At 37.5% G+C, this 26,677-nt stretch overlaps 1 protein-coding gene across 1 annotated transcript in view; it reads left to right on the top strand.

Annotated features, from left to right (window-relative positions):
• Window positions 1–26,677, top strand: part of LOC118904403 (dynein heavy chain 8, axonemal) — a 325,133-nt gene that overhangs the window by 90,476 nt on the left and 207,980 nt on the right. Inside the window, exons 31-38 of the mRNA XM_036870462.1 lie at window positions 1,858–1,995; window positions 2,159–2,399; window positions 16,851–17,050; window positions 19,800–19,953; window positions 22,005–22,168; window positions 23,307–23,409; window positions 24,426–24,530; window positions 25,234–25,395. Of these exons, the coding sequence (XP_036726357.1) occupies window positions 1,858–1,995; window positions 2,159–2,399; window positions 16,851–17,050; window positions 19,800–19,953; window positions 22,005–22,168; window positions 23,307–23,409; window positions 24,426–24,530; window positions 25,234–25,395 (1,267 nt within the window). The remainder of the gene's footprint in view (window positions 1–1,857; window positions 1,996–2,158; window positions 2,400–16,850; window positions 17,051–19,799; window positions 19,954–22,004; window positions 22,169–23,306; window positions 23,410–24,425; window positions 24,531–25,233; window positions 25,396–26,677) is intronic.

Below are 26,677 nucleotides of genomic sequence, written 5' to 3'. Positions count from 1 at the left end.
ATTTCTGCATCATCTATTTCCTTTGAATACATATCTCCTTTCAACATTTTTCTTCTTGTGGAATATATCAAATAAAATTTATGTAAACATATAAATAATGAAAGAACACTGTCACTTATCTTTTTCACAAAATGGGATGCTCTAGGTTCTTGTTGCAAAATACTGCGTGATACAGCCCTTGCCCCTATTGAAATATATCTTTCACTCATACATTATTGAATTTTAAAAAATCCATCTAGGTTATCATCTAAAGACGCAAAAGTCTGAGATTTCACTTACACAATCAGTTTCACTGTCAAAATTAGAGTCTAGAGCATTGCTTTCTGTCTCTTTTCTGTTTAATACTTGGGAAGCACCTTCCTTTGTTGATTTTATTCTTTTGCTGTTTTAGGTAGAAAATGAAAAGTACTGAATTCTTAACTGTATTAAGTGAAAGCTAAATAAACAAAAATCAAAAGACTACAAAAATGGTGTCTCCAGAGTTCCTTTTTATACTTTCTTGAAAGATGATGCAATGTTTTAGCAACACAATAAGACATTTGAAGGACGATGCAGTAGTGATTATTTTTTCACTGTTGCATCATCTCTTTATAAGAGATTTCATCATACATTTTTCTTATTATTTTAGTCATTTTTAGTTTAATTGGGAATAATCAGTGATTAATAATGAAATAATTTCTAGGATGATGAATTAGAAAAATGAAACAAGAACTGAAAAAAAAAAAAAACTAAGATTCCAGAATGTATCTTAGATTTGTAAAAAGGTCCTGTGCACCTTGGTAATTGCAAGAGTAAAAAATTAATAAACAGAAACCTCAATTAAATAGAGTCAGGAGACAAGAAGGGGGAGCTTTCATGCTCTGCAACATTAGCAGGGCCCAACAAGAGGAAAGACTCTTCTCTCCTGGCAACAACTCAGCCAGTGAAAACCCATGGACTCTGTTTACTCTAGCCCTCCAACTTCCTATTCCCCTCTATAAAAGAATTCTCCTTCCCTTGCCATTTGGGGACTTGCACATGGCTCACCATGGTTGCAGACCCAGAATTGCAATTTTCTACTGATCCTGAGTAAACACATTTTTTCTGGAGAAATAACTGGCAGTCTATTTGTTTTAGGTCAACACAAGATAGAATGAGTTTTACTCCATCAAAAACATAAGCAAATTTATCTTTGGTTGCTGATTATCTATAATAAATAATAAATGTTGTAACTCTCAATCCTTACAAAAAATTAGAACTACTCAAGAAATTAAAAAACTAAAATTGGATTCAATGGACCCTCATGGTATGCTAAGGGTTGAGGAATTCCTGGGAGAATCCACAAATTCTGTTGAGTGGTCAATTTTTGGTGTTTTACACACTGAAGAAATATTCCTTTACTTGGACCCAGAATCCCTCCTTTTATTCTTGTTTTGGATATAACTCCATCTGGGCACATGAGGGAAAGCTTTTGACAGGAAAGTGATGTTTAAAGTCAGACTTAAAAGGCAGACATAATCATAAAAATCTAGCTTGCGTTTGAAAGGAAAAAGTCAAATAAAACCTTAGCCTTAGCTTTGATCACGCTAACAAATTTTGGTCAGATAGTTTGCAATGATTGGTATGGTTGTAATAATCAAACCATTTGTTAATGTCATGTCATAGTATAATTTGGAATATTTGAAAGCTATAAACTTTAATTGACGGAGCTTTTAATAAAGTGTTTGGAAACTGACAGGAGTGTATGCGTGTTGGTGTATATAAGATATGATACACATAATATGTGAAATAATTTGATTAGATGAATTCTGCCTATCCAATAATGGAATTTATTTTTTAAATATATGTTATGTAATGACTTAATTATTTGGTTTCCAGAAAGGAACTCAACTTGCTGCAGAAGCTGTATGGACTATACGATACTGTAATGGGAAATATTAGTGGTTATTATGAAATACTTTGGGGAAATGTAGACATTGAAAAAATTAATGCAGAACTGCAGGAGTTTCAAAACAGGTGAGTTTCAATTGAATTAAACTTAACTGTTTATAGTGCCTATCTTAGGATCCCATAGGTATTTCACAAATGAATTTATCCTCTGATATATTGCTGTATATTCATAACACCTTCTTCAAAGAAATGTATAGATGAAATAATTTTTTCTTTTTTTTTCTGAAAGATGTCGTAAACTGCCAAAAGGACTTAAAGATTGGCAAGCTTTTTTGGATCTGAAAAAAAGAATTGATGATTTCAGTGAGTCATGTCCTCTACTAGAAATGATGACCAATAAGGCAATGAAACAGAGACACTGGGATCGAATCTCTGAGTTAACTGGAACCCCATTTGATGTGGAATCGGATTCTTTTTGTCTTAGAAATATTATGGAAGCACCACTCCTTAAAAATAAGGATGACATTGAGGTACATAAGATTATAAGGTCTTACAAGTGATCTATTAAAGAATCTTTCCTTTTTCTTTTCTGAAAACTGTACAAATAAACATGTTATTCGAGGGTGTATTGATTGCCCTATAAATGCGCCCTCAAAATTTGAAATGATCCTGAACATTCCTTGATTTTGCAAAATAATGCTGTAACTCAAGAAGATAATATGATTATTTGAAATATTTTAGTTTTGGAGCTCCTCAGTCTATCCTTCTTGTCCCTTAACTAAACCGCCATTTAAAAAATTGTTTATTTCTGTATTGTGTTCTTGGTGAATTCCTCAGAACATTTTTCAAACTTCTAATTCTATGCTTTTTTACTATTAGTCTATTAAATATTTTAAATTATTATATTTTTCCTTTTCAAGATTTTTAATTGGTTCTTTTCCTTTTTCTATGCTTAGTGTTTGCATCAAATCCTTTTTTTAAAATGAGGTATAATCTATACCATATTAGTTTCAGGTGTACAACATAATGACTCAGTATATGTATATATTGTGAAATGATCACAAAAATATGTCTAGTTAACATCCATCACCACATATAGTTACAATTTTTTTCCTATGATGAGAAATTTTAGGATCTACTCTCTTAGCAGCTTTTAAATACAATACAGTATTATTAACTATAGTCACTATGCTATACATTACATCCCCAGAACTTATTCATTTTATAACTGGATGTTTGTACTCTTTAATCACCTTCACCCATTTTACCCACTCTGTTTGGCAATGACCAGTCTGTTCTATATATCTATGTTTCTGGTTTTTTGTTTTTGTTTAGATTCTGCATATAAATGAGATCATATGGTATTTGTCTTTTTCTGTCTGACTCATTTCACTTAGCATAATGCCCTCAAAGTCCGTTCATCCATGTTGTCACAAATGGCAGGATTTCCTTCTTTTTACTTCTAAATAATATTCCTTTTATATAAATATACCACATTTTCTTTATCCATTCACCCACTGATGGATACTTAGGTTGTTTTCACATCTTAGCTCTTGCAAATAATGCTACAATGAACATGGGTATGTATATATCTTTTCAAGTTAGTGTTTTTGTTTTCTTCAGATAAATATCCAGAAGTGGAATTACTGGATCACATGGTAGTTTTATTTTTAATTTTTTGAGGATCCTCCATACTGTCTTCCATAGTGGCTGCACCAATTTACATTTCCATGCAAGGGTTCCTTTTTCTCCACATCCTCACCAACACTAAGTTTTGTCTTTGTGATGATAGGTATTCCAACAGATGTGAGGTGATATTTAATTGTGGTTTTGATTCGCATTTCGCTGGTGATAAGTGATGTTGAGCACATTTTCATGTACCTGTTGGCTCTTTGTATGTCTTTTTTTGGGAAAATGCCTATTCAGATCCTCTGCTCATTTTAAAATCAAATTGGTTGTTTTTGCTATTGAGTTGTAAGAGTTTTTTATATATATTAGATATTAACCCCTTATCAGAGTTACGATTTGCAAATATTTTCTCCTGTTTAGTAGGTTACCTTTTCATTTTGTATATGGTTTCCTTTGCTGTAAGAAGCTTTTTAGTTTGATGCTGTCCCACTTGTTTATTTTTGCTTTTGTTACCTTGGCTTTTGGTGTTAAGTCCAAAAAAATCATTGCCAAAACTGATTTCAAGGAACTTACCAACTCTGTTGTCTTCCAGGAGTTTTATGGTTTCAGGTCTTATGTTCAAGTCTTTAGTCCATTTTGAGTTAATTTTTTGTATGGTATAAGAAGATAGTGGTCCAGTTTCATTCTTTTGCATGTGTTTATCCAGTTTTCCCAGCATCATATGTTGAAGAGACTGTCCTTCCCTCATTGTATATTCCCAGCTCCTTTCTCATAAATTAATTAAATATATATGTGGGTTTATTCTGTTTCATTGTCTCTGTTTTTATGCCAATACCATACATTTTTGATTACTATAACTTTGATATAGTTTGAAATCAGGAAGCATTATGCCTCCAGCTTTGTTCCTTTTTCTCAAGATTTCTTTGGCTCTATGGGGTCTTTTGTGGTTTCATAAAATTTTTAGGAGTTTTTGTTCTATTTCTTGAAAAATGCCGTTAGAATTTTGATAGGTATTGCTTTGAAACTGTAGATTGCTTTGAGTAATGTAGACATTTTAATGATATTAATTCTTCCAACCCATGAACATGGACTATCTTTCCATTTACTTGTGCCTTCTTCAATTTCTTTCATCAATGTATCATAGTTTTCAGTGTACAGGTCTTTTACCTTTTTGTTAAATTTATTCCTAGGTATTTTATTCTTTTTGACGCAGTTGTAAATGGGATAGTTTTCTCAATTTCTCTTTCTGGTAGTTCATTATTAGTGCATAAAAATGCAACTGATTTTTGTATATTGATTTTATATCCTGAAACTTTACTGAATTTTTAGTTCTAACAGTTTTTGGTGGCATCTTTAGGGTTTTCTATATGTAATATCATGCCATCTGCAAATAGGGATAGTTTTACTTCTTCCTTTCCAATTTGGATGCCTTTTATTTCTTTCTTGCCTAATTGCTCTGGTTAGGTCTTTAGATACCATGTTGAATAAAGGTGGTGAGAGTGGGCATCCTTGTCTTGTTCCTGATCTTAGAGGAAAAGCTTTCAGCTTTTCACCATTGAGTATGATGTTAGCCATAGGTTTGTCATATATGAACTTTACTATGTTGAGGTATGTTTCTTCTACACCTGCTTTGTTGAGAGGTTTTATCATGAGTGGATGTTGAATTTTGTCAAAAGCTTTTTCTGCATCTATTGAGATGATCATATGATTTTTATGCTTCATTGTGTTAATGTGGTACATCACATTGATTAGTTTGTGGATATTGAACCATTCTTGCATTCATGGAATAAATCCCACTTGATCATGGTGTATGATTTTAATGTATTGTTGAATTCAGCTTGCTAATATTTTGTTGAGAATCTTTGCATCTATGTTCATCAGGGACACTGACCTGTAATTTTCTTTTCTTGTGGTGTCCTTGTCTGGTTTTGGTATGAGGGTAATGCTGGCCTCATAAAATAAGAGAAGTGTTCTCTCTTTTTTTTGGAGAAGTTTGAGAAGACTGGTAGTAATTCTTCTTTAAATGTTTGGTAGAATTCACCAGTGAAGCCATCTGATCCTGGTCTTTTGTTTTTGGGGGAGGTTTTTGGTCTGATTCAATCTCCTTACTACTAATCAGTCTGTTGAGATTTTCTATTTTTTCATAATTCAGTCTTGGTGGGTGGCATGTTTCTAGGAACTTATTCATTTCTTCTAGATTGTCAAATTCGTGTGTGTATAATTGTTCATAGTAGTCTTTTATGATCCTTTGTATTTGTATGGTATCAATTGTAATGCCTCCTCTTTGGTTTCTGATTTTATTTGAGTTCTCCCTCACTTTTTCTTGGTGAGTCTTGCTAAAGTTTTGTCTATTTTGTTTATCCTTTAAAATACCAGCTCTTAGTTTCCTTGATTTTTTCTATTGTCTTTTTAGTCTGTACTTCATTTATTTCCACTCTGGTCTTTGTTATTTCCTTCCATCTACTAACTTTGGGCTTTGTTTGTTCTTCTTTTTCTAATTCTTTGAAGTATAAAGTTACGTTGTTTATTTGAGATCCCTCTTATTTCTTAATGTAAGGTTTATCTTTATGAACTTCCTTTTTAGAACTGCTCTTGCTGCATCCCTTTTGGTATGCTTTTGGTATGCTGTATTTCCATTTTTATCTGTCCCAAGGTATTTTTTGATTTCTTCTTTGAACCATTGGCTGTTCAGTATGAACAACTCTTTGGTTGTTGATAACCAAATATGTGGTTAATCTTTACATATTTGTGAATATGTCAGTTTTCTTCTTATAATTGATTTCTAGTTTCATACCACTGTGGTCAGAAAAGATACTTGACGTGATTTCAGTTTTCTTAAATTTATTAACACTTCTTTTGTGGCCTAACATGCTCTGTCTGGAGAATGCTTAATGTGCACTTGAGAAGAATGTGTATTCTGTTGCATTTCGATGGACTGTTTTGTATATGTCTGTTAAGCTCATCAGATCTAGCTTATTTAAGGCCAATGTTTCCATATTGATTTTCTGTCTGGGTGATCTATCCATTGATGAAAGTGGGACATTAAAGTCCCCTACTGTTATTACATTGCTATCTATTTCTTCCTTTAGGTCTGTTAATATTTGTTTTATATATTTGAGTTCTCCTATGTTGGGTGCATAAATGTTTACAAATGTTATAGCCTCTTCTTGGATTGACCCTTTTATTGTTACATAATGATCTTCTTTGTCTCTTATTATAGTTTTTGTCTTAAAGTCTGTTTTGTCTGATATAAGTATAGTTACTCCAGCTTTCTTTTGGTTTCCATTTGCGTGGTATGTCTCTTGCCATCCCTTCACTTTCAGTCTATGTGTGTCCTACATCTGAAGTGAGTCTCTTGAAGGCAGCAGATAGATGGGTCTTGTTTTTTTATCCATTTAGCCACTCTCTGTCTTTTGATTGGAGAATTTAGTCAATTTACATTTACAATAATTATTATAGTTATGTACTTGTCATTTTGCTAATTATTTTCTGGCTGTTTGTAATTCCTTTCTTTCTTTCTTCTTCTCTTGCGCTCTTCCTTTGTTATTTGATGATTTTTCCGTGGTGGTATGCTTAGATCCCTTTCTCTTCAGCTTTTGGGTATCTACTATCTATTATAGGGGTTTGCTTTGTGGTTACCATAAGGCTTACATATAAAAACTTATATTTATAACAGTCTATTTTTTAAAAAATTTTATTTATTTATTTATTTGGCTGCATTGGGTCTTCATTGCTGTGCATGGGCTTTCTCTAGTTGCGGCGAGCGGGGGCTACTCTTCATTGCGGTGTGCGAGCTTCTCATTGTGGTGGCTTCTCTTGTTGTGGAACACGGGCTCTAGAGCGCAGGCTCAGTAGTTGTGGCGCATAGGCTTAGTTGCTCCGCGGCAGGTGGGATCTTCCCGGACCAGGAATCGAACCCGTGTCACCTGCATTGGCAGGCGGATTCTTAACCACTGTGCCACCAGGGAAGTTCCTATAACAGTCTATTTTAAGTTGCTAACTACTGAAGTTGGAATGCATTCTAAAGCTCTACATTTTTACTCCCCCCACCACAGTTTGTTTTTGGTGTCACAGTTTACATCTTTTTATCTGATGTATCCATTAACAAATTACTATAGCTTTAGTTATGTTTACTAATTTGGTCTTTTAACCTTCATACTAGATTTATAAGTGATTAACCCACCACTTTTTACACCATTAGACTATTCTTTTTTTTTTTTTTAACATGTTTATTGGAGTATAATTGCTTTACAATGGTGTGTTAGTTTCTGCTGTATAACAAAGTGAATCAGCTATACATATACATATATCCCCATATCTACTCCCTCTTGCGTCTCCCTCCCACCCTCCCTATCTCACCCCTCTAGGTGGTCACAGAGCACTGAGCTGATCTCCCTGTGCTATGCGGCTGCTTCCCACTAGCTATCTATTTTACATTTGGTAGTGTATATCTAAGTCCATGCCACTCTCTCACTTCTTCCCAGCTTACCCTTCCCCCCACCCCGTGTCCTCAAGTCCATTGTCTACATCTGCATCTTTATTCCTGTCCTGCCCCTAGGTTCTTCAGAACCATTTATTTATTTATTTTTTAGATTCTATATGTATGTGTTAGCATACGGCATTTGTTTTTCTCTTTCTGACTTACTTCCCTCTGTATGACAGACTCTAGGTCCATAGTTCACTACAAATAGTTCAATTTCATCTCTTTTTATGGATGAGTAATATTCCATTGTATATATGTGCCACATCTTCTTTATCCATTCATCTGTCGATGGACACTAGGGTTGCCTCCATGTCCTGGCTATTGTAAATAGAGCTGCAATGAACATTGTGGTACATGACTCTTTTTGAATTATGGTTTTCTCAGGGTATATGCCCAGTAGTGGGATTGCTGGGTCGTATGGTAGTTCTATTTTTAGTTTTGTAAGGAACCTCCATCCTGTTCTCCATAGTGGCTGTATCAATTTACATTCCCACCAAAAGTGCAAGAGGGTTCCCTTTTCTCCACACCCTCCCCAGCATTATTGTTTGTAGATTTTTTAATGATGGCTATTCTGACTGGTGTGAGGTGATACCTCATTGGAGGTTTGATTTGCGTTTCTCTAATGATTAGTGATGTTGAGCATCCTTTCATGTATTTGTTGGCAATCTGTATATCTTCTTTAGAGAAATGTCTATTTAGGTCCTCTGCCCATTTTTGGATTGGGTTGTTTGTTTTTTTGATATTGAGCTGTATGAACTGCTTATATATTTTGGAGATTAATCCTTTGTCAGTTACTTCATTTGCAAATATTTTCTCCCATTCTGAGGGTTGTCTTTTCATCTCATTTATGGTTTCCTTTGCTGTGCAAAAGCTTTTAAGTTTCATTAGGTCCCATTTATTTATTTTTGTTTTTATTTCCATTTCTCTAGGAGGTGGGCAAAAAGGATTTGCTGTGATTTATGTCATAGAGTGTTCTGCCTATGTTTTCCTCTAGGAGTTTTAGGGTGTCTGGCCTTACATTTAGGTCTTTAATCCATTTTAGTTTATTTTTGTGTATGGTGTTAGGGAGTGTTCTAATTTAATTCTTTTACATGTAGCTGTCCAGTTTTCCAAGCACCACTTATTGAAGAGGCTGTCTTTTCTCCATCGTATATTCTTGCCTCCTTTGTGAAAGATAAAGTGACCATAGGTGCGTGGGTTTATCTCTGGGCTTTCTATCCTGTTCCATTGATCTATATTTCTGTTTTTGTGCCAGTACCATACTGTCTTGATTACTGTAGCTTTGTAGTATAGTCTGAAGTCAGGGAACCTGATTCCTCCAGCTCCGTTTTTCTTTCTCAAGATTGCTTTGGCTATTTGGGGTCTTTTGTGTTTCCATAAATATTGTGCAATTTTTTTGCTCTAGTTCTGTGAAAAATGCCATTGGCAGTTTGATAGAGATTGCACCGAATCTGTAGATTGCTTTGGGTAGTATAGTCGTTTTCACAATGTTGATTCTTCCAATCCAAGTACATGGTATATCTCTCCATCTGTTTGTATTGTCTTTAATTTCTTTCATCAGTGTCTTATAGTTTTCTGCATACACGTCTTTTGTCTCCTTAGGTAGGTTTATTCCTAGGTATTTTATTTTTGTGTTTGCAGTGGTAAATGGGAATGTTTCCTTAATTTCTCTTTCAGGTTTTACATCATTAGTGTATAGGAATGCAAGAGATTTCTGTGCATTAATTTTGTATACTGCTACCTTAGCAACTTTATTGGTTAGTTCTAGTAGTTTTCTGGTAACGTCGTTAGGATTCTCTATGTATAGTATCACGTCATCTGCAAACAGTGACAGCTTTACTTCTTCTTTTCCGATTTGGATTCCTTTTATTTCTTTTTCTTCTCTGATTGCTATGGCTAAAACTTCCAAAACTATGTTGAATAATAGTGGTGAGCATGGGCAACCTTGTCTTGTTCCTGATCTTAGTGGAAATGGTTTCAGTTTTTCACCATTGAGAACGATGTTGGCTGTGGGTTTGTCATATATGGCCTTTATTATGTTGAGGTAAGTTCCCTCTATGCCTACTTACTGGAGGGTTTTTATCATAAATAGGTGTTGAATTTTGTTGCAAGCTTTTTCTGCATCTATTGAGATGATCATATGGTTTTTATCCTTCAATTTGTTAATATGGTGTATCACATTGATTGATTTGTGTATATTGAAGAATCCTTGCATTCCTGGGATAAACCCCACTTAATCATGGTGTATGATCCTTTTAATGTGCTGTTGGATTCTGTTTGCTATTATTTTGTTGAGGATTTTTGCATCTATGTTCATCAGTGATATTGGCCTGTAGTTTTCTTTCTTTGTGACATCTTTGTCTGGTTTTGGTATCAGGGTGATGGTGGTCTTGTAGAATGAGTTTGTGAGTGTTCCTCCCCTCCCTCTGCTATATTTTGGAAGAGTTTTAGAAGGATAGGTGTTAGCTCTTCTCTAAATGTTTGATAGAATTTGCCTGTGAAGCCGTCTGGTACTGGGCTTTTGTGGTTGGAAGATTTTTAATCACAGTCTCAATTTCACTGCTTGTGATTGGTCTGTTGATATTTTCTATTTCTTCCTGGTTCAGGCTCGGAAGGTTGTGCTTTTCTAAGAATTTGTCCATTTCTTCCAGATTGTCCATTTTATTGGCATATAGTTGCTTGTAGTAATCTCTCATAATCCTTTGTATTTCTGCAGTGTCAGTTGTTACTTCTCATTTTTCATTTCTAATTCTACTGATTTGAGTCTTCTCCCTTTTTTTCTTGATGAGTCTGGCTAATGGTTTATTAATTTTGTTTATCTCCTCAAACAACCACCTTTTGGTTTTATTGATCTTTGCTATTGTTTCCTTCATTTCTTTTTTGTTTATTTCTGATCTGATCTTTATGATTTCTTTCCTTCTGCTAACTTTGGGGTTTTTTTTGTTCTTCTTTCTCTAATTGCTTTAGGTGTAAGGTTAGGCTGTTTATTTGAGATGTTTCTTGTTTCTTGAGGTAGGATTTTATTGCTATAAACTTCCCTCTTAGAACTGCTTTGGCTGCATCCCATAGGTTTTGGGTCGTCATGTTTTCATTGTCATTTGTTTCTAGGTATTTTTTGATTTCCTCTTTGATGTCTTCAGTGATCTCTTGGTTATTAAGTAGTATATTGTTTAGCCTCCAGGTGTTTGTAGTTTTTACAGATATTTTTCCTATAATTGATATCTAGTCTCATAGCGTTGTGGCCAGAAAAGATACTTGATACGATTTCAATTTTCTTAAATTTATCAAGGCTTGATTTGTGACCCAAGATGTGATCTATCCTAGAGAATGTTCCATGAGCACTTGAGAAGAAAGTGTATTCTGTTGTTTTTGGATGGAATGTCCTATAAAAACTATCAATTAAGTCCATCTTGTTTAATGTATCATTTAAAGCTTGTGTTTCCTTATTTATTTTCATTTTGGATGATCTGCCCATTGGTGAGAGTGGGGTGTTAAAGTCCCCTACTATGACTGTGTTGCTGTCGATTTCCCCTTTTATGGCTGTTAGCATTTGCCTCATGTATTGAGGTGCTCCTGTGTTGGGTGCATCAGTATTTACAATTGTTATATCTTCTTCTTGGATTGATCCCTTGATCATTATGTAGTGCCCTTCTTTGTGTCTTGTAATAGTCTTTATTTTAAAGTCTATTTTGTCTGATATGAGAATTTCTACTCCAGGTTTCTTTTGATTTCCATTTGCATGGAATATCATTTTCCATCCCCTCACTTTCAATCTGTATGTGTCCCTAGGTCTGAAGTGGGTCTCTTGTAGAACAGCATATATATGGGTCTTGTTTTTGTATCCATTCAACCAGTCTATGTCTTTTGGTTGGATCATTGAATCCATTTACATTTAAGGTAATTATCGATATGTATGTTCCTATTACCATTTTCTTAATTGTTTTGGGTTCTTTATTGTAGGTCTTTTCCTTCTCTGTGTTTCCTGCCTAGAGTAGTTCCTTTAGCATTTGTTGTAGAGCTGGTTTGGTGGTGCTGAATTCTCTTAGCTTTTGCTTTTTTGTAAAGGCTTTAATTTCTTTGTCAAATCTGAATGAGATCCTTGCTGGGTAGAGTAATCTTGGTTGTAGGTTTTTCCCTTTCATCACTTTAAATATGTCCTGCCACTCCCTTCTGGCTTGCAGAGTTTCTTCTGAAAGATCAGCTGTTAACCTTATGGGGATTCCCTTGTATGTTATTTGTTGCTTTTCTCTTGCTGCTTTTAATATTTTTTCGTTGTGTTTAATTTTTGATAGTTTGATTAATATGTGTCTTAGTGTGTTTCTCCTTGGATTTATCCTGTATGGGACTCTCTGCGGTTCCTGGACTTGATTGAGTATTTCCTTTCCCATATTAGGGAAGTTTTCAAGTATAATCTCTTCAAATATTTTCTCAGTCCCTTTCTTTTTCTCTTCTTCTTCTGAGACCCCTATAATTCAAATATTGGTGCATTTAATGTTGTCCCAGAGATCTCTGAGATCGTCCTTAATTGTTTTTCATTCTTTTTTCTTTATTCTCCTCTGCGGTAGTTATTTCCACTATTTTATCTTCCAGGTCACTTATCCGTTCTTCTGCCTCAGTTATTCTGCTATTGATTCCTTCTAGAGAATTTTTAGTTTCAGCAATTGTGTTGTTCATCATTGTTTGTTGCTCTTTAGTTCTTCTAGGTCCTTGTTGAAAGTTTTTTGTATTTTCTCCATTCTATTTCCAAGATTTTGGATCATCTTTACTATCATTACTCTGAATTCTTTTTCAGGTAAACTGCCTATTTCCTCTTCATTTGTTTGGTCTGGTGGGTTTTTACCTTGCTTCTTCATCTGCTGTGTGCTTCTCTGTCTTCTCATTTTGCTTAACTTACTGTGTTTGTGGTCTCCTTTTCACAGGCTGCAGGTTTGTAGTTCCCATTGTTTTTGCTGTCTGCCCCCAGTGGCTAAGGTTGGTTCAGTGGCTTGTGTAAGCTTCCTGGTGGAGGGGACTAGTGCTTGTGTTCTGGTGGATGAGGCTGGATCTTGTCTTTCTGGTGGCCAGGACCACATCCGGTGGTGTGTTTTGGGGTGTCTGTGACCTTATTATGATTTTAGGCAGCCTCTCTGCTAATGGGTGGGGTTGTGTTCCTGTCTTGCTAGTTGTTTGGCATAGGGTGTCCAGAACTGTAGCTTGCTGGTCGTTGAGTGGAGCTGGGTCTTAGCATTGAGATGGAGATGTCTGGGAGAGCTTTCACCGTTTGATATTACGTGGAGCTGGGAAGTCTCTGGTGGACCAATGTCCTGAACTCAGCTCTTCCACCTCAGAGGCTCAGGCCTGACACCCAGCTGGAGCACCAAGAGCCTGTCAGCCACATGGCTTTTGTAGAACTTCTTCAGGGACTTCTGGCTGAGGCTTGTCTCCCAATTGTAATAGTGCAGCTTGGAGGGTGCAGGCTTGCTTTTTCTGCCAATCAGCTTGGCAAACTCGCAGATTCACTCCTACACACACTGGCTGCCCGTTCCTGGAGACTTCCAACCTGCCGGCCTGAGGCTAGACTATTCTGAACTTTACTATTTATTTCCCTTTACCAGTGAGAGTTATACTTTCATATATTTTCCTGTTACCAATTAGCATCCTTTCATCTTAGCCTAAAGAAGTCCCTTTAACATTTCTTGTAAGACTCATATAGTGGTGATGAACTCCTTTAGGCTTTTGCTTGTCTGAAAAACTCTTGATCTCTCCTTCAGTTCTGAAGGACAACTTCACCATGTACAGTATTCTTGGTGGCATTTTTTTTCTTTTAGCACTTTGAGTATATTGTGCCACTCCCTTTTGTCCTGCAAAGTTTCTGCTGAAAAATCTGCTGATAGTCTCATGGGGTGCCCTTGTATGTAACAAGTTGTCTTTCTCTTGCTGTTTTTAAGATCTCTCCTTGTCTTTCACTTTTGACACTTTAATTACATGTTTTGTTGTGAGTCTCTTTGGATATATCTGTGTATTAAGCCAATGGGCCTTTTTTTTCACAGAAGGACTAGGTGCTTTTTAGTCAGCTGTCTCTGTGCTGGGCCCTGGGTTGGGTGAGTACAAACAAACCATTTAAGAACTATTTCTCAGTTTACTATGGCCTTGTGGGTCTCATGGACATAAGCCCTGAATTTTGGGGTGCTCACCTCTCAGGTACAGGTGTTAAAAGTTGGGGTGCCCGATGTGGAGTTCAAATCATTTGCTCCTCAGGGAGAACCTCTGGTCTGTGGGTTCCTTCCCGATTGTGGGTCCCTGTGCCAGGGGTGGGGCTGAACATGAGATTCTGTCTCAGCTTCCCCTACCAGTTTTGATGTGAGTTTTTCCTTGTTCACCTAATGTGTAAGAGTTGCTCAACTAGTTTTTGGGTTTCTTTCAGTTCCATATGTAGCTGTAGGTTTGGTGTGTCCATGGGAGGAGGTGAGTTCAGTATCCTCCTATGTCACCATCTTGAACTAGAACTTAGTTCTTTTTCTTTTGTGACCACCTGTTCTTTTTTCATTTCTACGTTTTTTTCTGTCCTTTTTATAGATTCTTAGATCTATAGATTATTAAATCTACATATATTCTCAAATATTTTATATATTCTCAAGCCTATAAATCTCAAATCTTTAGAGTTCTTCATTTATCTCTTTGAGCATCCTAAACATAGTTATTTTAAAATTTTTTATTATGGAAAATTTCAAAGAAAAGTAGAGATCCTCCTGCTTCCAAAATTATCACCTCATGGCCAATATAAGTTCATCTCTACCTCCCATACTCCAAGGCCCCCAGATTAACCATAATTAAAGATTATTTTTCAGATTGTTCTATAAAATTAATTTCACCTGGACTGAGTTTTTACTCTGATTGTTTTTTATGTTGGCTATCTCTCTGAGTATCAGATCTCTTTTCATGGGTTTTGCAATTTTTTTTTTCACTTTTTTTTTCAGCTGCACCACACGGCTTGCAAGATCTTAGTTCCCCAACCAGAGATTGAACCTGGGCCCTTGGCAGTGAAAGCGTGGAGTCCTAACCACAGCTGGCAGGGAATTGCCAAGGGTTTTGCAATTTTTATTTTTTAGAGGACTCATTTTGAGTGGCGAGCTTTAAAAAATGTGGCTTTTATAATTTGTTAAAATTGTTTTTCTCCTTCTGCATTTTAGCCTTCCTTAGGAGTCTAGTGGTTTTGTGGCTTCTTCCTGCATCCCCCATCTCCTCAAGTCCAGAGCCAGCTGTTACAGTAGTGGTTTACATCCCCTATTCTGCTGTGGTGGGGCAGATCCAGGCAGAGCTGACCTGTCTCAGGTCCTGGTTGTGGACCTGGATCTGTCACGCAATCCGCCACATCCCTAGGTTCATTTACTCTAGATGACCAGATGGCAGCTACAGGCAGCCTCCTTCCACAGTGGAGGGATCTAGACCACAGTCCTGATGGTCCCTTTCATACAGGCCACTTTTAGTCTCCTCTGTCCCACAGGAGCCAAGGGGTTGGTACCCATTGACCAGAGCCCTCAGGCCTGGGCTTCAGCTCCACCTCCTGGTTTGCATGTCTTTTTCACTTCTAGTTCATGGAGATGTTTACCTTGTTTTTAAGTCTTACTGTTACCTTCTCTTTTTGTGTTTTGTACATTATTCTATGTTTTTGGAGGTGAAAACTGCACCCCATGACCAGAAATATCCCCTAAATGTATGGTTTTGAGTTTTCTGCTGCCTCCTTGCCTCTTTTTAGCAACATGCACGCCACAAGTTTTGTTTTCAAAGCATTTTTGTCCTATTTATAAATGCCATTCAGATACTACTGAGGGAAATAAAGAGTTTTAAAAAACTTTGGTGACCACCTCATTCTTATATAAGTAGGTTTTTACACTTAAGAGTATAGCTATTCATAGGCTGTGCTTTGAAAACTTGATTTTGCAAGTCCAAGGGATTCTGGGATTCAGTTATTAACTATTCTTACCCCAAAACAGACTCTCAGTGTTGTCTACACTAGTATATTCTGTTTTATTTACCCCATATGCCCTGCTATTAGCCAAGCTGGATTCTTACTGTTACTTCATTCATGGCCTCTAAAGGAAGCCTTTTCCCTTCCTGTAAAATGTCTTCTCCCTCCCCCTGTTGGAATCCCACTTATTCTCAGATGCTCCCTCCTCAATGAAGCCTTTCCTCCTTGCTGCAGGCAAAAGTCATTTCTCCTCCTCAGAACTCACAACAGTTCACACCACTCTGATTACACTTACTACACACTAATTTGTAATATAATCATTTGTGGAAATTCCTTGCACCTTTATATTCCTTCCCATCTCTGAGATTCTGTGATTCTAATTATGAAAATTAATTGAGGCATGTTGCAGAAAATACCTTACTTTTATTTTCCCTTGTGAAACTTTCATATCGAAGATTCTCAGAAAAACAGAAAAACCCATTAAAAATAGAATTAACTTTTAATCAAGTGAGATATTCATATTAGGGCCAGAACAGGCAGGAATATAGCAATGTTTATATGTTACTTTAAAGTGTTCAAAAGAGTCTCACATATATTCTCATTTGCTTCTCATAGCAAGCTGCTGAGATAGAGCAGCTGTGATTATATCCATTTTGGCTGAAAAACACCAACTAAAAATATAAATAAGAACATGATGATTTAAGTTCCATTATCTCATGTAGGTGGTACAATAAAATAATTAGTAGTCAGAGTGTCAGAAGGTTCTGGTTTGAACTTGCAACACAATCATCTTGATCCTTGGTTTTCTTGGCCGTAAAATGACCCAATGACTTCTAGGGCCAAGCTAAAAAATTCTGATTTTAAATGCACTTAATTTGTAATTGAAAATGTCATGACATATTCTTTGATTTCCTTCTGAAGGATGTTTGCATATCTGCCATTAAGGAGAAGGATATTGAAGCCAAGCTGACTCAGGTGATTGAGAATTGGACCAACCAGAACCTGAGTTTTGCAGCATTTAAGGGAAAGGGAGAGCTGCTGCTCAAAGGAACTGAATCGGGAGAGATTATCACCTTGATGGAGGATAGTTTAATGGTCTTAGGTTCCTTACTAAGCAACAGGTAATTTTATAATTTTCAGGGGAAGGTTTTGATTTGGTATTTAGGGTTATATAATTTGAGATAAAAGCCCAGTTTTGTAGCTGTGGCACAACACAAGATTCTGACCTAAAGTGTTGACTCTTGTCTGTCCTTACATGAACTATCTATTTTGCCTACTAATCATGGCCTCCATCTCTTCTATGGTACTCACCTCCCCTTCCTGTGTTTCCTGATGGGCCCCATCATAATTATTCTCCCTCAAATTGACAGCTTATCTCCTGAACATCTGGACTCCCCACCAAGATGACATCTTCATTTTATCTCCTTTCTCTTTTCATTCTCTGATTTTTCATCATGGCCCTCCTTGGCTAAACCTGCTCAAGTGTTCAACCAATGGCCCAGGAAAAGTATGCTGTCAACACATGAAGGAATATAGTGAAGGGCTTGACACTTACACACTTGGATTTTTTATGGTGAAAAGTGGCCATATCTGTGCTGGGTCCACTGCAGCCTAAACGAGGCAACATGTCCATCACTGGACTACTGAACCGCTTGAAAGTGACTGTTATCGCAAAAGCAGCTTTAGGAAATGGTACCCAGATTAAGTACACTGTCTTGGCATTAGCAACCTCTAATCCCCTAGCTGACTATCCAGTAATTCTTAACTGGTCTTCACCCTAACACACCTAAGAAACATGTCACATTATCTTAGAGGTCATTAACAGAGGTCAGTGTCCATGGGGATTCTAATACCCTACCTCCAGGTTGGGACTGCTGTTTAATGAATGACATCCTGCATGACCTCTGGCTCAGAGGCAGGCTTGTATTTGGATAATGTACTAACTCACAAAGCTCCTAATTCTGGGTTGAAGTTGCTGGGGTTAAACTCCTAGGGTATGTCCTCTGCTTTCAGGGAATCTGAATAACCTGGCAAAGGTGACCATAGGCAATTCAGTGGTTCCTAGACTTCACAGGCTGCTACTTCCCCATGGTTCATTGCAAATTTTGCCATCTTGATTTCCTGAATGATGACCTCTTGAAGAAGGGCTGTAGATTCACCTGAACCTGGTGTGTAGCCCAAGAATTCAGGACTTGAAGCCTTTCTTAATTTCATTCTTAACTTGCATATAACCTGAATATTATAGTACTTATTTATGGTACTAGTAAACTCAATGTTGAGGCCCTGCTAGAAGGAGTATAAGGATATCTAAGAAGTCACAACACTTCAGTAGATTCTCCTCCTAGAGAACTTTGCAGCGTCAAGTGGATCCAGAAAACCTCTTCTAGAGCCAACCACAGACTGATCTCATAGAAGGCAGTACCAGCTGGATCTCTAGGGCTACCTGGATGTGAGAAGGAAATTGTGTATCTTCATGGGTGAGGCTTCACTCAGCTGGATTCCCTGGATTGTGACACTTTCCTGGTGGGTGCCTGATTCCCTGGCATTCCAAGGGCCTTCCTACCTGTTGTGAACAGGTTCCACAAAGCTGTGCAATGCAAGTACCTGACCAAACGACAAAAACTGGTCATTACTGATTTTATTTCAAATCTCCCTTTTTCTTGTTGGGAAGTTACATACCATCAAAGATGATTTTTTTTTTATTCTGTGCAAAATTATTTTTGGCTCCAAATATCTAAGTGCTTCAACTCCCTGAAATGCCCTTCCATACCATCTTGGTCTGTGTGTATTGATCTTGAAGGGGTTTTTTGGCATATTGACTGCCTTTCAGCTCTAGACTGATGGCCAGATGGACACTATAAATTGGGAGTTGAGAAAAATGCCTCTTACTGCCAGATCAACTCATCTACCTCCTTTGGGGCAGTTTTTGTACAACCCCTTTATACCTCCATGTATAACATAGTCTTCCATAGAAGTGAAGGGTTACACTTAGGCATCAGACTATTCCCAGAAGAACCCCATTCTTCATGTGAGCCCCTTCAAGTCATCCTGTCCTGGATCAAGAAAAGTTTTAAGACTGTACTCAACAAATGCCACTCACTGGGAAATTCCACTACACAACTTCAAAGCTACTTGCCATTGCTGCAAACTGAAGTCAGCTTCTTAATTCAACTGTAGTTAATTAGGTCTTTCCCCAGTATCTTCCCATCACTTCCTCATAGCATCCACTCTATTTCTTGTCTTTCTTAGTTGTGCCCAGCTTTTTGGACACCTTGTATTCTCAGGTGTCCAGAAACACTTCAGCTAGCCCTGATGGTGAAAACACAGGGACCAGGCTTTTGGGGGATAGCAATTCTGGATCGTTAACGCTGCAGAATCTAGGCGTAGTGCCTGGTGGAATTAGCAGAGTGTGGGTGGGAAGAGCACATCTGTAGTAGACATCAAACCTCAAGCTTGACCCTGGCCTTGTGGTAGTAGCTCCATAGACCAGTAAAAACAGTACCCTCTGTGTGATTTTCCACTTGGATTTGGTTCACAAAAGACTTGGAAAGCCATCTTATTCCTTGTTTTCCCTTTACTCAGAGGAGCAACCAGCACAATTCCTTTACTGGACCTCTGTGGCTTAAAACTTGGTGAACTTCTTAGTTTATCACTGATACATGGGAACATTAAGTGAAATCACTATAATTATATGTTTCATTCATAAAAATGCAAACATCTCATTAACTGTATGAAATTTAATAGGAGCTGCCTTTTTTTTAGGAAAAAATGTTCAGTGTCAAAGGAATGTTTCTCCTATTATTTGCTATAAGCCATACTATTTTCTGAATCTTCCTTAAAATGTAATATCTTTCCATTCTTACTTTTTAGATATAATGCTCCATTTAAAAAAAATATCCAGAATTGGGTGTATAAATTGTCCACTTCCTCAGATATAATTGAAGAGTGGCTAGTAGTCCAGAACCTTTGGGTTTATCTTGAAGCTGTCTTTGTAGGTGGGGATATTGCCAAACAGCTACCTCAGGTAAATATGGTTTTTGTAACTGCAGATAGAATAATTTAGTGTACGTTGTTTATATGTCTCTGTAAAAGTCTTCAGAAAGACATATAGTCATGTCTTGATTATTTGCACCAGGGGTTTGCAAACTATGGCCAACTAACCTGTTTTGTTTTGTTTTTTTAATTTTATTTTTGGCTGCGTTGGATCTTCGTTGCTGTGCGCGGTCTTTCTCTAGTTGCGGCAAGCTGGGGCTACTCTTTGTTGAGGTGCACGGGCTTCTCATTGCTGTGACTTCTCTTGTTGTGGAGCACGGGCTCTCGGGTGCAGGCTCAGTAGTTGTGGCGCACGGGCTTTGTTGCTCCGCGGCATGTGGGATCTTCCCAGACCACGGATCAAACCTGTGTCTCCTGCATTGGCAGGCGGATTCTTAACCACTGTGCCACCAGGGAAGTCCCACCTGTTTTTGTAAATACAGTTTTATTGGAATACAGCCATGTCCATTCATTTATGTTCTGTCTATGGCTGCTTTAGCATTACAATGGCAGAGTTGAGTAGTTGTAACAGAGACCATATGGCCTACAAAGCCTAAAATATTTAGTATCTTGCCCTTTACAAAGAAGTTTATTTTAAAAAGTGCTGACCTTTTGCACTTTTAGTGCACTTTTTGCACTAATGTTTACATTAGTAGAAACAAGAAACTCACATAATTTTCAAATCTGGGGTCGTCTGAAGAGGTGAGGTACATTTGAATATGATACTATTAAATTATAATAGTTCATCTCTTCTTAGAATTAGACTTATTCCTCTGAGAGTAGAAGTTAAAATAATCTGTATTCTGTAAACACAAATTAACTGTCAGTAAGTTAACTAATAGTAGATCAGGAACATGAGGCAAAGAAACTGAGCCTTAGAAACCTGTAACAAATTCTTCAAAACAGCTTTATGGGGACCTTTTAAATGAATGCCAGTAACTTACTAATAATTATTCTATGAAGGTAATTTTCCTCTTATAAAATTAGGCCTACTCTTTTTTTTTTTAACATTTATTTTTTTTGGCTACATCGGGTCTTAATTTGCAGCACGCGGGGTCTTTGTTGAGGCGTGCGGGATCTTTCCTTGCCGGCGCGGGGCCTCTTTGTTGTGGCGCGGGGCTTCTCTTTAGTTGTGGCATAGGGGCTCCAGGGTGTGTGGGCTCTGTAGTTTGCGGCACGCGGGCTCGCTCGTTGAGGTGTGTGAGCGCAGTAGTTGTGGCGCGTGGGCTTAGTTGCCCCGCGGCATGTGGGATCTTAGTTCCCCGACCAGGGATCGAACCCGCGTCCCCTGCATTGGAAGGTAGATTCTTTATCACTGGACCACCAGGGAAGTCCCCTAAGCCTACTCTTTTGAATTTCCATACCTATGGCATCACTATAGATTAAAAATCAAGGATAAAGCATTTTGAAAATAGCTGGTTTCCCTTTGTAACACATTTTTAAAACCTAAATCTTTCATTTTTAATCAGAAAGTTTTATTTTTTAAAAGTGCACTTAAAAGTTTTAATAGAGGCAAGATTATGCCAATTTCTAAAAGCATTTTAAAAAATTGAATGCAAAGCTTAATATCATCCATGGTAAACAGAAAGTTTTCATTTGCAAAAATGTAAATGAAGATTTGTTTTGGATTTTTACTGTTTTCTTTTTCTTTTTCCTGGGGTACTATTAAGATTTAATTATTCCAAAATACTGAGATCAAATTATTTTCATGCTTCTTCAGTTTGCTCATCAGACCAAAACACCTGGAGTACTGAAAGACTAGATTTGCGATTTAAGTTGATAGCTCTGCAAATTAATCATGTGGCACTTTGAAAAATGTATTAAATGTAAGGAAAAAAATCAGTGATAAACCTCATTGTGATAGAACAGCATTTCAATAAGCAGTTCTCTTGTTCCAGAGTTAATTCAGATGAAAAAAAAAATGCCCCTTTAAATTATGTAGCCTGAGACTAATAGGCTGGTTTGAGGAACTATAGGAGATGCCAAAGTGAAGACTTGGCTTTATTCGATTATCCACATGCCAACTTTTACTTTTGTTTTTAGGAAGCAAAACGTTTTCAGAATATTGACAAGTCATGGATAAAGATAATGCAGCGAGCTCGTGAGAATCCCAATGTGATTAGTTGCTGTGTTGGAGATGAAACTATGGGACAGCTTTTACCTCATTTACATGAACAATTAGAAGTATGTCAGAAGTCACTTACAGGGTAAGAGTTTAATTTTTAAATTACCTATCATTTTATATGTGACAGTGTTTTATCCCAAACAAGTTAATAGAATTGACTGCATTTTTGGTTTGGTAGTGATGGTTGAGGTGGTGTTAGGAATTTAACATTTCACATAAATTTAATTTCTCTGCAAAAAAAGACACCTTCAAGTTGAGAGTGGGTGACTTACAGCATTGTATTAGTTTTATAGGGCTGCTGTAACAAATTACCACAAACTGGGTGGCTTAAGACAACTGAAATTTATCTCCTCACAGTTCTGGAGGCCAGAAGTCTGAAATCAAGTTAGCAGCGCCTTCTGAGGGCTCTAGGGAGAATCTTTCCTTGCCTCTTCCAGGTTCTGGTGGCTCTTGGCTTGTGGCTATATAACTCCAATCTCTGTCTCTGTCTTTATATGTCCTTCTCCTCTTCTTCCTGTGTGTCTCTTATGAGGACACTTGTCATTGGATTTAGGGCTCATCTGGATAATCCAAGATTATCTCTTCTTGAGATCCTTAACTTCAGTACATTTACAAAGACCCTTTTTGCAAATGAGGCCACATTCACAGATTCCGGGGAATAGGACGTGGACATATCTTTTTGGGGCTACCAGTCAACACACTACAGGCATGGAGTAGAGATGTGCACTCAGAGAACAATTAACCAGACAAACTCACAGACAGTTTTCTTAAAAGGCAGTTCATTCTCAATTTCTATTTGAAATAGGGTAACGATATATCTTGGTTTGTCCAAATTTATGCCTCTGTCCTGGCTGAATGGCTATTTGTCCTCCCTTTCACTCTCAAAATATCTTGGTTTGGAGATAAATTATGTGTTCTCCCTGGGTTTAAGCCGCGAGGTTCACAGTACTCTTAGAAAGGTTGCAGGAGGGCTCTTGATGAGAAAGAAGATAGGATGGGGCAGGCTTGCTCTGAATCACTTTCTTATTTCCACTTGTTTTCCCAAGTGCCATCCACGGTGCAGCAGGACTTTCTTTCTAACCAAACATTTCAGAGGCAAATGGGAAATGACTGTAGGTGTTTGCTACTATCTTATTGATGTTAGTGATTGCGTCTTGGCTAAAAAACCCAAAAATTAAAAATTCAGAAAAAATTATTTGGTAATGTGACTTTATTTAAAGGTATTTGGAGAAGAAGCGATTACTATTTCCAAGATTCTTCTTTGTATCTGATCCAGTTCTCCTGGAAATTCTTGGACAAGCCAGTGATTCCCATACCATACAAGTATGTAATCTAAATATCTGTTACCTAAATCCTTTTTTTCCACAGCCTAAGGATTAAAAAATAAAAATGAAGTTAATGTCTTAAAAGTGCAGTCAGGAAAGAAGAGTATTAAAAATTATGTTGGTTATAAAATGTCTTATTTTCTTTGTATTCGGAGCCCATCAGCCTGAGGCAAGGGTCACCGATTATGCAACTCACCAGCTGGGTGACCTTGGCCAGCTTCTTAATTTTCCTGTGCCTCAGTTTCCTTGTCTGTAAAATCAGGATATTAATCATTTCCACCTCATGAGATTGTCATAAGGATTACACGAGATAATTCATTGAAAAGTTCTGGACACACAGTATGTGGTCACTAAATGTAATTCATTGTTATGAGTATTTTAATCTAAATATTCTTAGATCAAATAGGGATTGTGGTTTGGATTTGTCCTTTTTTTGTCCCAAGTGCTTCTCAAATGCTTTTATTGCCATTTCCAAGGGCAATACTTCCAGGAGGAAGAGAAAAACTACAGAGAACTGGGTGTGAGAGGCACTGGAACACCCATCCCAGGGCCATTTCTGGTTTGGGAATCTGGGAAACAGCTAGTAATACCTTCCTTGTTGGTTTCCAGGGAGTTGCGGGGACGAGAAAGGAAAGGAGGGAAGTAGAAGCTGTGTAAGGCAGACACAGAGCCAAGAGAGAAAGACTGAGCTGTCCCTGGGAGGGAAGAGGGCAGGGACCATGTGGTTCAGTGTCCATTGGGAGGAAGATGACAGTTACTAGTCGAATCTCCATAATGTAAGAGGGACATTTGTAGGTCTTGGAGGAAACATTCTGTAGGGCTGGATTTTAAAAAGTAGGCTTCCAAGTCAGTCAAGGGTCAAAGAAGAGTCTTTTTTTTTTTTTTGGAGACAATGAAGTAAATTCTTAATCTCTTACAAATATAAAAAGTAGTAAAGCTTTTAAGAACATCTCAATGACTTTTGTGTTTAACCTCATGTATGATGTGTTTGCTCTGTCTTGTGCTTTCTTATAGCCACATCTCCCTGCAGTGTCTGACAACATAAATGAGGTGACCTTTCACGCAAAAGACTATGATCGTATCATGGCTGTCATATCAAGAGAAGGAGAAAAAATTATTGTAATTTAACTTGGTTAAAATTTTATTAGGATTTCTTTAAAAATTTAGATTTGAGGAGAATGCAATTCTTTTTTTTTTTTTTTTTTTTTTTTTTTTTTTTTTTTTTTTTTATTTATTTTTTTAATTTTTGGCTGTGTTGGGTCTTCGTTTCTGTGCGAGGGCTTTCTCCAGTTGCGGCGAGCGGGGGCCACTCTTCATCGCGGTGCGCGGGCCTCTCACTGTCGCGGCCTCTCCTGTTTCGGAGCACAGGCTCCAGATGCGCAGGCTCAGTAGTTGTGGCTCACGGGCTTAGTTGCTCCGCGGCATGTGGGATCTTCCCAGACCAGGGCTCGAACCCGTGTGTCCTGCATTGGCAGGCAGATTCTTAACCACTGCGCCACCAGGGAAGCCCGAATGCAATTCTTTTATGAAAGAAAGGGAGGGGAGTGGAGTCGGGTTTTAGTTCTGTAGCCCTGGCTTTGTAACAGACTAGTTTGGATAACTCATTTAACTTCTCTGAGGCTCATTTTATCATCTACACAATGAAAATTTTAGACCAGATGATCTTTATAGTTTTTTCCACATACAGTATTAGTTGATTTTACTCATGTTTTAAATATTTTGTGTGAAATTGTTTGCTTTGCCTGAGGTACTTTGATTTATGACATTTGTAAAAATACCAAATTATGATCAACTTGTAATATATTTGTAATATATCTTTTAGTTGGATAATCCTGTTATGGCCAAAGGTCCCGTGGAGATTTGGCTTCTGGACCTGTTAAAAATGCAGATGTCGTCCTTACATAATATAATTAGATCTGCATTCTATCAAATCAGTGATTCAGGATTTCAGCTCTTACCTTTCCTCAATCACTTTCCAGCACAGGTGAGAATACATGACATTTAAATAGCGAAATAAGGGGGAAAGATATTCAGGAGGCAGTTAGCCTGATGATGTGGAGGCTGTTTTAGCTTAGAACTAGTTAGAGAGGCCCACCCACCCTCAGCCCCCAACCACCTGCCTGACCACTTGCTTGTCCACCTGCACGATTCTAGGCCAACCCATCCCATCCCCGAGAAGAGGATTTGCCACTGTTCTTCCATCACTGAGGATATACACTGAGACTAAAGCACTAACGAGAAATTTCATCTTATGTGTAAACGACACCTATCTATGAATAAAAACCATCTATCTATATCTATTCATACATAAATATAGACACAGGTATAGATATGGATATGGACATATATAAAAGGAAGGAGCATATCTTTTCCTGAAATGAAATCCACCTTGCCTTTTGTTTATTTTGCCTTCAAATAATTAAAAATTGGCATAATTTGTTAAATACAACTAAGGTTTTTTAAAATATTTAATTAAATTAATTAATTAATTTGGCTGTGTTGGGTCTAAGTTGTGGCACGTGGGATCTTCTTTGCGGCAGGTGGGATTTTTCATTGTGGCGCACTGGCTTCTCTCTAGTTGTGGCGCACAGGCTCCAGAGTGCGTGGGCTCAGTAGTTGTGGTGCACGGGCTTAGTTGCCCCGTGGCACGTGGGATCTTAGCTCCCCGACCAGGGATCAAACCTGCGTCCCCTGCTTTGGAAGGCAGATTCTTAACCAATGGACCACCAGGGAAGTCCCACGTTAAATGTGACTAAGTTTTTAAAGAGAGAAGACCTTGAAGAGGCTGGAGTAGGTGTTCTCTTGAACAACTCTCCTGCCCTTTGGCTCTTAGAAGTGCATTGTCAGGTGCCAGGTATTATTAAAACGGGACACAGAAAATGAAGAGCTAACAGTTCCATTACATTTTCAGCCAAGATAAATGAAAAGTGATGATTTGTGATCTGGGTCAGAGATAGTGTGGGATAGAAGGCAAGAGCTCTCCAAGGAAAATATAGGCAGGTTTTGCTTTCCCAGCTGCTCCTCCCAACCTGAACTCCAAATCCTGTGTTACTGCACACACAGTGGAGGCAGCTGAAATGATATGAAATTATTCAAATGACAGAAGTACAGACATAAAATCAACCTTCACTGGAGAGAATATTTTAATATTGTTTTTGTATTGTATAATATCCTTAGTAAACTTTAATATTCTTATTAGCATTTGTGATAAAGCTTTATAAAATACTTTATTTGATAAGCTGAGAAAAATAGCTCCTTAGACTAAA

Source organism: Balaenoptera musculus, chromosome 11 (assembly GCF_009873245.2).
Source record: "Balaenoptera musculus isolate JJ_BM4_2016_0621 chromosome 11, mBalMus1.pri.v3, whole genome shotgun sequence".
Lineage (NCBI taxonomy): Eukaryota > Metazoa > Chordata > Mammalia > Artiodactyla > Balaenopteridae > Balaenoptera > Balaenoptera musculus.
This window is presented reverse-complemented; position numbering and strand designations above follow the sequence as displayed.